This window comes from Takifugu flavidus, chromosome 17 (assembly GCF_003711565.1).
Source record: "Takifugu flavidus isolate HTHZ2018 chromosome 17, ASM371156v2, whole genome shotgun sequence".
Lineage (NCBI taxonomy): Eukaryota > Metazoa > Chordata > Actinopteri > Tetraodontiformes > Tetraodontidae > Takifugu > Takifugu flavidus.
In genome coordinates, this window is record NC_079536.1 from 7715898 (window position 1) to 7729947 (window position 14050).

A 14050-nucleotide genomic window follows, 5' to 3' on the forward strand; every position below is an offset into this window, starting at 1 on the left:
TAGGGGATTACAAATAAAATAAGTGGAACGCCTACTTAATGCAACAGAATTAAAATGCATGAATGGGCCAGAGGAATTGATATGCACCCAATACCAACACAAGCCACGGAAATATATGAAATACAAAATGTTTTTCTTCTACCACCCCCCACCCCCCTCACAGACACACACCCGCCCCCTCTATGTATCAGTGCTTTGATTTCCCTTTTTCTTTTTTTCTTCCACATTTGTGCATCTAGCGTGAAGCGTTGATTCGCAAGAGTGAGGCTCACATATTGCCTTGAGTGACCAGATGAGGGAGGGAGGGCCAAAGGGTGGGGGGTGGGGGTGGGTGGGGGGGGGGCTTAGGGAGAGGGAGGGAAGAAGAGGATGGGCAACGAGGGAGGGAGAGTTGTGTCTTTGTGTTGTGCCGGCTGGGTAAATTTGCAGTGGCGAAGTACAACACGGCCGGCGTGGCCTCTATCTCAGGATGAGGCTAATGAAGGATTTATCAGAGGCTGCAGCATTCGTTAAATACAACCAGAGGCTCATCTCGTCACGTCGAGCCCTGCTGGTAGTGCCACACATGCCTACATGCGCACATTCAAATCCACACACACACACACAGAAGCGGGGCAGTTACTGTACCGGCAGCCGTGACCGAGCCCCCAAAATTTAGCATCTTGTTCAGACGCAGAAGTTTGCGGAGGCAGCTGGGGAAATGTATATGAACTAATGAAGTGTATAATATTACCATAACATTTAATGTATGTCGTGCTGTGATAATGAGCCTGCCTGACTTTTCTCCATTTCACATCTCCTCGGGGCAGAAACATGAATGTGAATAATAGTCTGTGTTTGGATCCGTCCTTATGTTGTCTTGGTGTCAAATTGTTTTTTTGAATTCATCACCTATTTTACAAAGAATGAATGAATGTTGTTTTTAACACTTCACATTCTGTCTCTGCTTAACTCTAACCCTAACTCTCCTGTCTCTTTCTTCCCAACATCATCTAGGAATGAGCACCATACCCAAAGAGGTCACCGGACCGAATGCTATGGGCAAACATTCCCTCCTCTCAGATCCACGCCTCGAAAGTCCACCTAAAAGGCCCAAATCTGCTGAGGGAAAAACCTCTGCAAATGAGCAGGTAATTGTTCTGTCACAAAAAAAGGGGGAAAAAAGAAAGTTTGGTGCATTTATCAGATTGACGTTTCAAAGGAAATGCATCTTCTGGTTTGGTAACTTTTGTGCGCATCTGAATAAACTGAGGCAGGTTCCTCCCTGCACTAATAAAACGTAACCTTCACTGTCACCATAGGATGAACTAATGGAAAGGCACTTACACATTTGCAAGAGGCAAAAATGTTAAGCTAAGCATTTAGCGGAAGCGTGCGCCAGCTTTCGATCAAAGGGTTAAGCACAGTCTGCCATTCTGTCCCTGACAGAACTTTTTAACATCAGGCCAGTCTTTGTGTTCTTAAGTGGAATACCTGCCTGAGGCTCCCACCCTGCTTTGTACCCCCTTTTTGCATCTCTTTAAATTATATGTGTTTTTAAATTAGATTATGAAGTATTAGCTCGTCTGGTTCTGGGCTCTACAAGGAGGGAGGACTTAGTCATTTCAGAAATGGATTCTATTAAGACAGGTGGTGGGGAGGCAGCTATGTTCAGAGTACTCCCTGTAATGAGGGCAAAGCGTAGCTTGGGAGAGTACACACCTTTGTCATCTGTAATACCCTGATTAGAAATTCTGGCCAATCGTGTTTTCTGCTAATAAAATTGCATGAGTTGAGGGACTTAAGTGAATTACATTTTAAAAAAATGGTTGATGTACATTTGCTGTGTTAAAGTGGACATGGGTGGCTGGAAAAGGTTTAGTCTGGTCTGGTCAAGAATAGGAGTCTTGCAAGGAAAGATAATTGTATTTATGTAACGTTATTTTCTAGAAATAAGCTACGTGGTTTTTGTTTGTTATAATCAAGTTACATTTTAAGCATTAAAGGGTAGAGTCAAGAAAATAACCAATTGGCCGCACCTATGCTGCTAACTGGAGACTCTCCTAGCCTAGCAACTGCTATCAATTTATTTGATAAGCAGCAGTGACGACGCATTTTTGCATTTAGCTTTGTTTCCCTTTTTCAGGTTCAGCAGTGTCCTTATTGCAACTATAGCAGCAAAGATGCTAACCGCATGCAGCTCCACGTGATGTCCCAGCATTCCATGCAGCCAGTCATCCGCTGCCCATTGTGCCAGGACGTCCTAAGCAACAAGATTCACCTGCAGCTGCATCTCACTCATCTCCACAGTGTGGCTCCAGATTGTGTGGAAAAGCTGATTTTAACTGTAAGTAATTGGAGATCTTTTCACTGCATTTAATGAATGGCATATTATGTCAATCTGTCCCAGCTTTATTTTTGTAGTTTTGTCATGATTCTTTCACCTTTCTTTCTCTTGTTCCATTATTAAACATTAAACATAAACCAGGGATTGCCTGTTTCCTGTACTCCAATTAGAGCCGCTAATCTAGTCTGTGATGTTTAAAAGGGATTAATTATACCCACGATCCAAGATTTATAATTCATCATCTTTATTAGAGTCATGAGAAATTATCTTTGCTCTTGATAGGTTGTTGGACCAGACACACCAAACAATATCATGCATCCCCAAACTGGACTGGACAAAATTGTATCTTTGGATTCCTCCGTCTCTCTTAACGATGGATCAGCAAAGTCTCAAGGTGACAACAGTTTGGTACTTGAATTATTGTCACAGTAGTAAAACACTTACATTGTTTTTATTTTGAAACTATGGAAAGAGGAGCACATATAATGACCAGTAAGCTGTGCCGTGTGCTGTATGTCAAATTATATTTTATAATTTTAGGGAACATCACAAAAGATGAGAGGACCAGTCAAGAGAAAAATGAATTAGACCAGCAGGGTGAGGAACTCAAGCCCCCGAAGGAGGCCTCAGAGGCCCCCGGCTGGAGAAAGCCTAGTAGTTTAGGACGCGAGAGCAAGTCCCCCGACGCTCTACAGGACCATCTCAGTGAGCTCCAAAGACTCCAGCAACAACAGCAGCAGCTCTCAGTATCTGATCGTCATGTCTATAAATATCGCTGCAATCATTGCAGCTTGGCCTTCAAGACGATGCAGAAGCTTCAGATACATTCCCAGTACCATGCTATTAGAGCAGCGACCATGTGCAGCCTTTGCCAGCGCAGCTTCAGGACATTCCTGGCACTCAGGAAGCATTTGGAAAATGGACATCCTGAACTAAGTGAAGCCGAGGTGCAGCAGCTCATAGGTAATCTGCCACTGAATGGAGATATTACTGAGAGTGAGGTCAGGGCTTTAGAGGAAGCCCAGGCTTTTGATCACGACTTGGACAAAGATGAAGAAATGGACCAGGAGGAGAAGCCGAGTCCTACAGGAAGTGATAGTAGCTCTCTGCTGGATGAGATGGGAGCAGAACCAAAACGGACCTTACCCTTTAGAAAGGGGCCCAACTTTACAATGGAGAAATTTCTGGACCCTTCTCGACCCTACAAGTGCACGGTATGTAAGGAGTCCTTCACCCAGAAGAACATTTTACTTGTCCACTATAATTCAGTTTCCCATCTGCATAAGCTGAAGAAAGTTCTACAAGAAGCATCAAGCCCAGTTCCACAGGAGACAAGCAACAGCATTGACAACAAACCATTCAAATGTAACACTTGCAATGTTGCGTACAGCCAAAGTTCAACGCTTGAAATTCACATGAGGTCAGTACTTCATCAGACCAAAGCCAGAACAGCCAAAACTGAAATGAGCACCAGTAGCACTGGTAGTAATGGTGGTCCAGTGCCTGCAAAAAGCCCAGCCCCAAGCACACAGGGGAACAGTAATTTGGATGCTGCAAGAAGTGGAACGCCATCTGCTAACAAAGAAAACAGGGTGGAACCCAAAGAATCTAACAGCAGCACTAATTCAAAACCAACAACTGACCATGTTTCAGCACAGACAAGCAGCCATGTATCAGCGCAGTCCTCAGCCCAACTCCAGATGCAGCTTCAACATGAGCTTCAGCAGGGTGCCTTTTTCCAGCCTCAGTTCCTTAATCCAGCTTTCTTTCCCCACTTTCCAATAACCCCAGAAGCACTACTGCAGTTTCAACAGCCTCAGTTTCTCTTCCCTTTCTACATCCCAGGGGCAGAGTTCAACCTCAGCCCAGAGCTAGCTCTGCACTCGGCAGCAGCTTTTGGAATGCCTGGCCTTAGTGGATCATTTCTAGAGGATCTAAAGCAGCAGATGCAACAGCAGCACCAGTTGCAGCAGGCTCAAGCTCAGCAACAGGCTCATCAACAGCAAGCCTCTCAGACAGCCTCTCAGATCCAGCAACAGAAAAACCAGCAAACCCAGAACCAAAAAACAAAATCAGAAATTGGCACTGTGTCAGCTGAAATGCAGATGTCTCGAGACTCCGATGACCACTTAGAAAAACAAGAGAGCAGGTCAAAAATGGAAACTGCTGGTGATCTCAGTGAAGGCGGTAAAGACAAGGACACTAAAAAGTCAAAGTTTCCAGAACCATTGATTCCTCCTCCGCGTATTGTTTCCGGTGCGAGGGGTAATGCTGCCAAGGCATTGCTAGAAAACTTTGGATTTGAGTTGGTCATCCAATACAACGAAAACAGGCAAAAAAATCAGAAGAAGAACAAAGAGGGAGTTGAACAACCGGAGATCAACACTGATAAACTTGAATGTGGAATGTGTGGAAAACTCTTCTCTAATATGCTCATTCTGAAAAGCCACCAGGAACATGTGCACAGTCTCCTTTTCCCATATGTGGAGCTTGAAAAATTTGCCCAGCAGTACAGGGAGGCCTATGACAAACTCTATCCCATTAACCCTGCTTCCCCTGAGACTCCTCCACCTCCACCGCCTCCTCCACCCCCTCCACCTCCTGCTCCAGCCCAAATTACAGCTACTCAGCCTCCATCCACCTCAATGACCAAGTCCCAATCCCAAGTACCTTCACCTGCTCCTGTTTCTCATCCAAACTCACATCAAACCTCTCACCAAGCAACACCTTCTCAGCCACCACCCCAGCCACCTACTGCCCCACCGGCACCTCCTCAAGTGCAACTTCCGGTCCCCTTGGATTTGCCCCTTTTCCCACCCTTGATGATGCAGTCTGTACAACACCCAGGCCTGCCTCCACAACTGGCCCTACAGCTGCCCACGATGGATGCTCTTTCCTCAGATCTTACACAGCTATGTCAGCAACAATTAGGCCTTGATCCAAACTTTCTCCGCCAGTCCCAGTTTAAGCGACCACGGACTCGTATCACAGATGACCAGCTGAAGATTCTCCGTGCCAACTTTGATATCAACAATTCTCCAAGTGAGGAGCAAATTCAGGAGATGTCAGACAAGTCTGGTTTGCCTCAAAAAGTCATCAAGCACTGGTTCCGTAACACTCTCTTTAAAGAACGGCAGCGGAGCAAAGATTCTCCATATAATTTTAACATTCCTCCCATTACTACATTGGAAGATATTAGATTGGACCCACAGATTAGCACGTATGAATACCACAGGGGCGATGGATCAAGCATCAACAAGCGATCCTCCAGAACCAGATTTACTGACTACCAGTTAAGAATACTCCAAGATTTCTTTGACACTAATGCTTATCCAAAAGATGATGAGATTGAACAGCTCTCAACAGTGCTCAACTTGCCAACCCGGGTTATTGTGGTGTGGTTCCAGAATGCCCGCCAGAAAGCCCGTAAAAGTTATGAAAACCAGGCAGATTCAAAAGACAATGAGAAAAAAGAATTGACCAATGAGCGATACATCAGAACCAGCAACATGCAGTACCAGTGTAAGAAGTGCAGCATTGTGTTTCCTCGCATCTTCGACCTTATAACTCACCAGAAAAAGCTGTGCTACAAGGATGAAGATGAAGATATTAATGAGGAAAGTGCATTTGATGAAGAAAATTATTTTGACATGCCTTTAGCAAAGACCTCCCGAGTGCTTGCAGAGCCACCTAAACAGTCCCAAGGAACAGCTACCAGTTCTGGTTCAAGCTCCCCAATTATGGCCTCTCCTCGTGCCAGTATCGGGAAAGCCTCTCCAAAACCGGATGCCGCCCCTGAAACTGAGCCTAAACAAACCGAGGCTGCCTCCTCACCAATCATCAAGTCGCTACCAGAACCAAGACCATTTAAGGCTTGTACACCTCAGCCACCACCACAGAAAGCCCCTCAGCCACAAATGTCAAGACCCCATTCCCAACCACAAGCAGCTTCAGTGCCATCAAGTCCACTGTCCCTGGCCCTTTCCTCACTCACAAACAGCCTTCCCCATCAGATGCTTCAGTACCAATGTGACCAGTGTAAGATTGCATTCCCGACTGTGGAGCTGTGGCAAGAGCACCAGCATATGCATTTCTTGGCTGCACAAAACCAGTTCCTTCATTCCCAGTTTCTCGAAAGACCCATTGATATGCCCTATATGATATTTGACCCCAACAACCCCCTAATTGCTAGTCAGCTGTTGTCTGGAGGTCTTTCCCAAATCCCTTCTCAGGGTGGTTCAGGTTTAGCCTCTGCTGCAAGCTCTGGAGCAATGAAGAGAAAGCTAGATGACAAGGAGGATAACCCAAATGATAAAGATGGTGGAAATAGTGGTGAGGAACAACACAGAGATAAACGTTTGAGAACCACCATTACTCCAGAACAATTAGAGATTCTTTATGACAAATACCTACTTGACTCAAACCCCACAAGGAAGATGTTGGACCACATTGCGCGAGAAGTTGGCTTGAAAAAGAGAGTTGTGCAGGTTTGGTTCCAAAACACCCGTGCAAGAGAAAGAAAGGGACAGTTTAGGGCCATAGGGCCATCCCAGTCCCACAAGAAATGCCCCTTTTGCAGAGCACTGTTCAAGGCAAAGTCTGCTCTAGACAGCCACATTCGATCTAGGCACTGGCATGAGGCTAAGCAAGCAGGCTTTAGCTTGCCCCCAAGCCCAATGATGAGTCAAGATCATGACAGAGGTGAAAGCCCCAATAAGTATTTCTTTGACTACCCACAGCTACCTACAAAGACTGAGCCAAATGAGTATGAGCTGCCTGCTTCATCCTCTACCCCTGTTAAACCATCTGAAGCACAGGTAAAAAACTTCTTAAGCCCTTCATCCTTAAAAGCTGAAAACTGCGATGAAACTGAAGGGCCTAATATTAATTCAGCCGAAACATCATCTTATGACCTCAGTAAGATTGACTTTGATGAGACATCCTCAATTAATACAGCCATTAGCGATGCTACAACTGGAGATGAGGGTAATAACAATGAGGTTGAGAACTTTAGCGCTAATGGTGACAAGCTAAATGACAGCAAAAGTTGCCTAGCATCAAATTCTGATTCTTGTAGTGAAAGGTTCCAATTTAGTATGGTGAGTCCAGCCCTCAGTGTCTCTGGAAAGGACTATGACTCTTATTTTAGCTCGAGAGATGATGAAATGGATGAAAGCAACGACAGGAGTGAATCATCAAGCCTAGCCGATCCCAGTTCTCCCAGCCCCTTTGGGGCAGGCAACCCTTTCAGCAAATCAGGAAAAGGCAGCAATTCTGGGGATAGACCAGGCCAAAAGAGATTCAGGACACAAATGAGTAACCTTCAACTTAAAGTCCTCAAGGCCTGTTTCAGTGACTACCGTACTCCTACAATGCAAGAGTGTGAGATACTGGGTAATGAAATTGGACTCCCCAAGCGTGTCGTCCAAGTGTGGTTCCAGAATGCCCGCGCTAAAGAAAAGAAATTTAAAATTAACATTGGAAAGCCATTCATGATAAGTCAAGGTTCACCAGATGGGCCCAGACCAGAGTGTACATTGTGTGGTGTAAAATACACTGCCCGCATGTCTGTCCGAGATCACATCTTCTCCAAACAACACATTACCAAAGTGCAAGAAACCATGGGAAACCAGGTAGATAGAGAAAAGGACTACCTAGCACCAACCACTGTCCGTCAGCTGATGGCGCAGCAAGAGTTGGACCGCATTAAAAAATCGAGCGATGGACTCGGCCTGCCTGGCCAACAGCAGCAGAATACAGTGGACAGTAACGCACTTCATGGCCTCAGCCTTCCTTCGGGCTACCCAGGTTTATCTGGCCTTCCACCAGTGCTACTTCCTGGAGTTAATGGGCCATCATCACTTCCTGTTTTCCCACCCAACACACCTGGTGAGTTACTATGACAGCCAGTGAGACAAGAAATAGACTAGAAGCTTTATGAACTGTTCAGCTTTATAATGCACTATTTTATTCAACTCTACTACTGTTTATTGTATGTTGTGTTTGTTAAAACACTTTTTATTTTAAAATCAAAATGGTGGCTGTTAGTGCATGCATAATGTCAGCATCAGAGTTACAGCATTAGCTGATAATTAAGAGATTTGATTTCATTGTTTGTTGGTTTTTTATTATTTTTACAAAAATGTGTCTCTATAATTGCTTTGTTGTTTTTCCCTTAATGTAGGGTTGGTACAGTATATTTATACAGCACTATTATGATATAATGGCAAATTGAAATGATTATAAAGCGCATGTGACAGTTTTGATCCATAACAAAATCATATAAAGAGCCAGTGACCATCTTTATCTTGACAAACTAATTTCCATATTGGGATTGACTATTAAAATATTGAATATTTCCATATTTATATACCATTGTTTCAGCTTTAGCGTCTCCCGGTGCTGGCATGCTTGGGTTCCCTACACCAGCCACCCCTTCTCCTGCCATGTCTCTCAGCACTACCCCAACCAAGACTCCTCTGCAGACTCCTCCTCCTCCTCCACCACCACCTCCTCCTCCTCCTCCTCCTGTTCCCTCCACACCTTTGGCAGCATTAAATCATACAGAACAGCAAAGTAAAGAGAGAGAGAGAGACAGCAGCAAGAAATCAGGAGATAAGCCACTTCAGGTAAAGCTGAAGGACCAAGAGAATGAGAGCGGCTCACGCCCTGAGACCCCCAGCATGTCCAAGAAAAGGGAGAAACCATGTCCAACCCCAGGGAAGCCAGGAAGTGAGACCACACTGGATGCCACACAGCTGCAGGCACTTCAGAATGCTCTTGCGACAGGTGATCCAAGCTCTTTCCTAGGAGGGCAGTTCCTTCCCTACTTTCTACCTGGATTTCCCAACTGCTTCACTCCCCAGCTTCCTCGAGGGGTCCAAGCAGGGGGCTACTTTCCACCACTGTGTGGAATGGAGAGCCTGTTTCCATATGGCCCAGCGGCAGTCCCACAAGCTGCCATGGCTGCCGGTCTCTCCCCGACCGCTCTCCTTCAGCAGTACCAACAGTCCCTCCAGGACTCACTGCAGAAGCAGCAACAACAGCAGCAGAAACAACTTGAGCAACAGAAACAGCAGCAGCAGAAAGCAACCCCTGTGAAGACACCACAGAGCAGTCAGAGCAGCACCAACTCCTTTAAACCAAAACAATCTGTAGATGTTAAGGATGACACCAACAAAGGCTCTTCAACAGAAAGCACAAAAGAAGAACCGAAAACAGATACCAAAAGTACCATGGATTTTCCAGATGCTTTTATCGTACCGTCCGTGAAGCATGAGTTTATATGCAGGAAGTGCCAGATGATTTTTGCTGACGAAGATTCAGTGGTGCGTCATCAGAAGTCCTTCTGTTACTTTGGACATCCTTTTACTGACCCGCAAGAGACAGTGCTTCGAAAGGCAGTGAGCAACTACACCTGTGTTGCCTGCAACGTCATCATTAATGCGAACGAAGCACTTGGCCAACACCTTCACTCGAGCTTGCACAAAGAGAAAACAATCAAACAAGCAATGAGAAATGCCAAAGAGCATACTAGATTATTACCTCACTCTGTCTGCTCCCCAACTCCTAACACATCTACCTCGCAGTCTGCAGCTTCTTCTAATAACACCTTTCCTCATCTCTCTCACTTGTCCATGAAGTCCTGGCCAAATGTCCTGTTCCAGGCCACCACAGCCCGGAAAGCTGCTTCCTCCTCCCCGTCTGCCTCTCCTCCTCCCCCCCTCTCCTCACCTTCAACGGTTACCTCAACTTCCTGCAGCACCTCAGGGGTTCCAACCTCACTACCCACCGAGAGTTGTTCAGATGAGTCTGACAATGACCTAAGCCAGAAGCTGGATGACTTAGATAACGCGTTGGAGGTCAAGGCAAAGTCGGCCTCTGGCCTGGACGCGAGCTTCAGTAGTATCAGAATGGATATGTTCAGTGTGTAGGAGTGACAAAAGGATCCCTTGCTTAAAGAAAAAAATAAGACTTTTTAAACTGCAGTTCCAAAGTTTCTCTTAACCCAAAAAATTACAGTACCAAATGATTGACTCAGGATTGTTTTTCCCATATTGATATGCTGGCAAGATATCGATTGATTTTTGTTATGGACAGAACTGTTGCAGATGCTTGACTGAGCTTATATTGTATACAAAAACACGGAGTAGGAAAAAATCTCACAAGCTCCTTTGGGGGGGGCTTGTTTCAAGCCAAAAACTCTCACGATAGCAAATTGCACCTCAGCTGGATTGTTTTCCAAATGCTAGCATGTACTGTATGGGATGACGATCCAGAACCCTCAAAGAGAATCTCTCTTAGTTTAGATAGGTGTAATTCAGTAGCTTTAAATTCTCAGGTCAGAACATACATTTCTCATTTGTTAAAGCAGCAACAAGCCTGGGTACACTTGGCTTATAACCAAAACATGTCAAGCTTTATCGGACGCATTTTCTTGATGTGTATAGAGTACCAAGAGACAATATAACTGTTAAAGTGGACGATGTGCATATCCTTTAGTTTTGCCCTACAAAGACAGTATGGTTTTGCCACTGAGGGAATTTAGAATGGTGAAGTAAATGTGTATGATGCCCCTGTGTTTGCCAGTTTGTACTACGACAAGCTGTATCTATTTCCCACCCGTTTTTTTCTTGTAGTATATACTAATCTGTGCCAACTCCTACCCTCTCACTTTTACCTCTACTCACACCCTTTTCTGAAGAGGTAATAACTCTAGTTTTGATAGACACTCAGATCATGTGAATATAACATTTTCATTTGTGAATTGCTGTACTGTTACGGTACCTGCTTGTGTCTGGACTATAGTGCACTTATTTTGTTTTATTTGTCATTTTATTATTTGATTAGGCCATTTGTTAATTTAATAGATTTCTGTTTGTATGTACGTACGTTTGTGTTTTAATTATTATTTGTGTCTATTACAGCAGCATTTCGGTCCATATTTGTTACAGGATTGATGCCTAACAATCTAGAGACCTATTTAACAATTGGTGCATCCATGAAAGCAGTACTGTATACTTGAAACTGTTAAGGTACAAGTTGGTCACAATGTTTAAAAAAAGTATGATCATTTGCTATACATTTGCAATTATGCTGCTTTAAAAGGGGGACAACAGCATTTTTGTTGTATATTAAACCATTTTCATGTACTTGTAGGAGTTAAAACAGTGTTACACCTGTACGCGGCCGTTTATCGCATTGGTTGGCGTCCTCCCATCAATTCTCTGGGCACTTGTGATGACCTACAGCTAAAGTCAAACATTTTTGTTTCTCACGTTTAGTGATTTCAACATTGCAAAGTATTACCTTACAACGTTTTTGCTGCTACTGTGTAATGTTATTTTGCTTGCCATATGTTTTTTCCACTTTCTACCAGACATAATACTGATCCATTAATTGCTTTGCTTTGCTATATATATTTTTTTTTATTATTTTGCTGTGGAACTAAGAATGTGAAAGCTGTCAGAGGGTGTTCAATTTTTTTAAGAATCACTTTCTAGTTTGGTAATTTCAACCAATGTGATTCATTCCAAAGTAACAGAAGGCTATTTGTATGAAAGAAAAAGGCTTGTGAACAAAGAACGCTAAGCTGTTGTACATATTCGTAGTTGGCTGTGCATGGTACAAATTTATTAATATGAAGAAATGCAAAAATGTATTGCTTTTGGTATTTCCTATTCTGAGATGAGCAAGTAGCATGTAATGCAACTGTTTGACAGGTTAAATCAAATCATGCTTAGTTATTGTTTCAAACAACAAAATCAAGTAACATTTCCTCTTATGTTTTGTTATTGTAAAGGTGTTTTGTCTTTTTTTTTTCTCAAAGTTTTAAGGCAAATTGTATTTTTTTTTAATTATTATTTTCTGCGTGAGCTTTTTAAATGTCATTATTTGGATTTTTAGTATTTTGACATTTACTTTAATCCTGAAGACACTTTTCGATTGTGTTTCATAAGAGACATCCTGGCCTCCTAAGGTGCAATTCTGCCATTGTACTAACATGAGCGACTGTCCTGATTCCAAAGGCTTTCACAACTCTGGCTTTTTGCCTTTCCCCCACTTTGTGGCTCAGCATTATAAGACTGAACTGTCAGCTAGCATCGCGTGCTAAGATGCTAGCATCAGACAGGACGCTTTCCACACCAAGGACTGGTAAAAGCTAACAAACCAACAAAAAGGATGGTCCAACAATATAAATGTACATAGATATTGCAACTGCACAGCAGCCAAAAAGGAAAAAAAAAAAGAACTTTTTTTTAAAAAAAAGGATGAATTGTGTCATGTTCATGGGGACAGCCTTCAAAAGGTTGAAATTGGAATTGTTCTTCTGGATGTCAAAGGGATTTTCATGGCGCAATCATATCCTACACAATATGTACTCTTCAACATCTGGGTTACATAGGAAATGCACCCTGAGGTTTTAATAAGAAGAAGCCCCTACGGCTAAAACTTTAAATAAACTAAACCAAAAATGTTATTGATGTTTTATATATAGAGAGTAGTCACATTAGTTTTTGTTACTGTACTGTTTGAGGTCTCAACTGTACCGTATCACGGTAATAACATGGTTTTGAAACCTTTTTTTTTATTTTGTCACAGACCTGTTGTCATAGTTGAAATGACGTTTATTGTAGATGGTATTTGAACAACTTCTGGAAATAGTTCATCAAGTATGTTTGTTGCTCATTGTTGTGATACATTAAAAACTGTATCTGCAAACCAGTTTTTGATCTTCATATATTCTTTCCTTTAGAACTCGGAGCCTTATTTATTTTAACGTGTCTTCTAAGCCTTTGATGCTAATTCTACTTTGACAATTTCATTCATAGTGCACACAAAACAATGTTATCTTGGTCCCTCCGAATATATTTTAGTATTCAAAATACGTGTAATACTGATGCTGAATAATGTTGGGACGTTTCAATGAAGTACTTAAGCAATAATATGGTAATAATATATCCTAATGACTGTCATTAAAAGTACCCATGAAGCACTAGACAAAAAAAATGTACCGAACATTATTAGCTTTCCTTACAAAGTCTTTAATAGTTAATAAATAAGCTCATTGAATAAATTCATTTTATGCTTTTTTTTTCAGATTGTCATCACGCCTTCACACTGTTTTTGTGTTGGTGTCCATTTAATAACAGTCACCCTAGTGACTAATCTAAACAGTGTATTTCCCATCATTAAGCTATTTGTGGTAATCTGAGTTGGAGCAGATGTTGGGGATTATGCATCAAAGTGTCTGCTAATCTGGATCCGATCAGGTGCCACGCCTGACCCTTCCATATCAAAAGGGTAGTGTCACGCTACAGATGAACATGCAACAGGAAAAAACAATGTAGTATATTATAAAGTTAACTTAGTCTCAATACATGTGCGTTAAATCCTAATGCTAACGCTACTGTATGGACTTGCGCGTGTGGTTCAGAATGTTTTTTGGAAGGATTTTGTAACTTGGAAAGGCAAAATGCACACCGAAGCGAGACAAAGGGGTGACATTTTTAGATCAGAGGTCAACAAATGCTGTCACATTAGAAGAAGTGCACCGCAGGAACAATACAATGCATCACATCCTGACACCCAGACTTGTCCACCAGCAGTGTCAGGGTCACAGAGACAGACGACATTCACAAGTCATTAAATCCATGTAATGAAATTCCACATGGGCAGCAGAGATGAAGGGTAAGATGAGGATCTTTTCACTCCAGGACAATC

General features: G+C 43.0%; 1 protein-coding gene across 6 annotated transcripts in view; it reads left to right on the top strand.

Moving 5' to 3' along the window:
- Window positions 1-13051, top strand: part of zfhx4 (zinc finger homeobox 4) — a 74530-nt gene extending 61479 nt beyond the window's left edge. For all 6 annotated transcript variants that reach the window (XM_057012649.1, XM_057012647.1, XM_057012648.1 and 3 more), the window contains 5 exons: window positions 997-1130; window positions 2126-2326; window positions 2609-2720; window positions 2867-8215; window positions 8711-13051. In XM_057012649.1, coding sequence (XP_056868629.1) covers window positions 997-1130; window positions 2126-2326; window positions 2609-2720; window positions 2867-8215; window positions 8711-10260 — 7346 coding nt within the window. In that variant the 3' untranslated portion in view covers window positions 10261-13051. The remainder of the gene's footprint in view (window positions 1-996; window positions 1131-2125; window positions 2327-2608; window positions 2721-2866; window positions 8216-8710) is intronic.
- The last annotated feature ends 999 nt before the right edge of the window (window positions 13052-14050 follow it).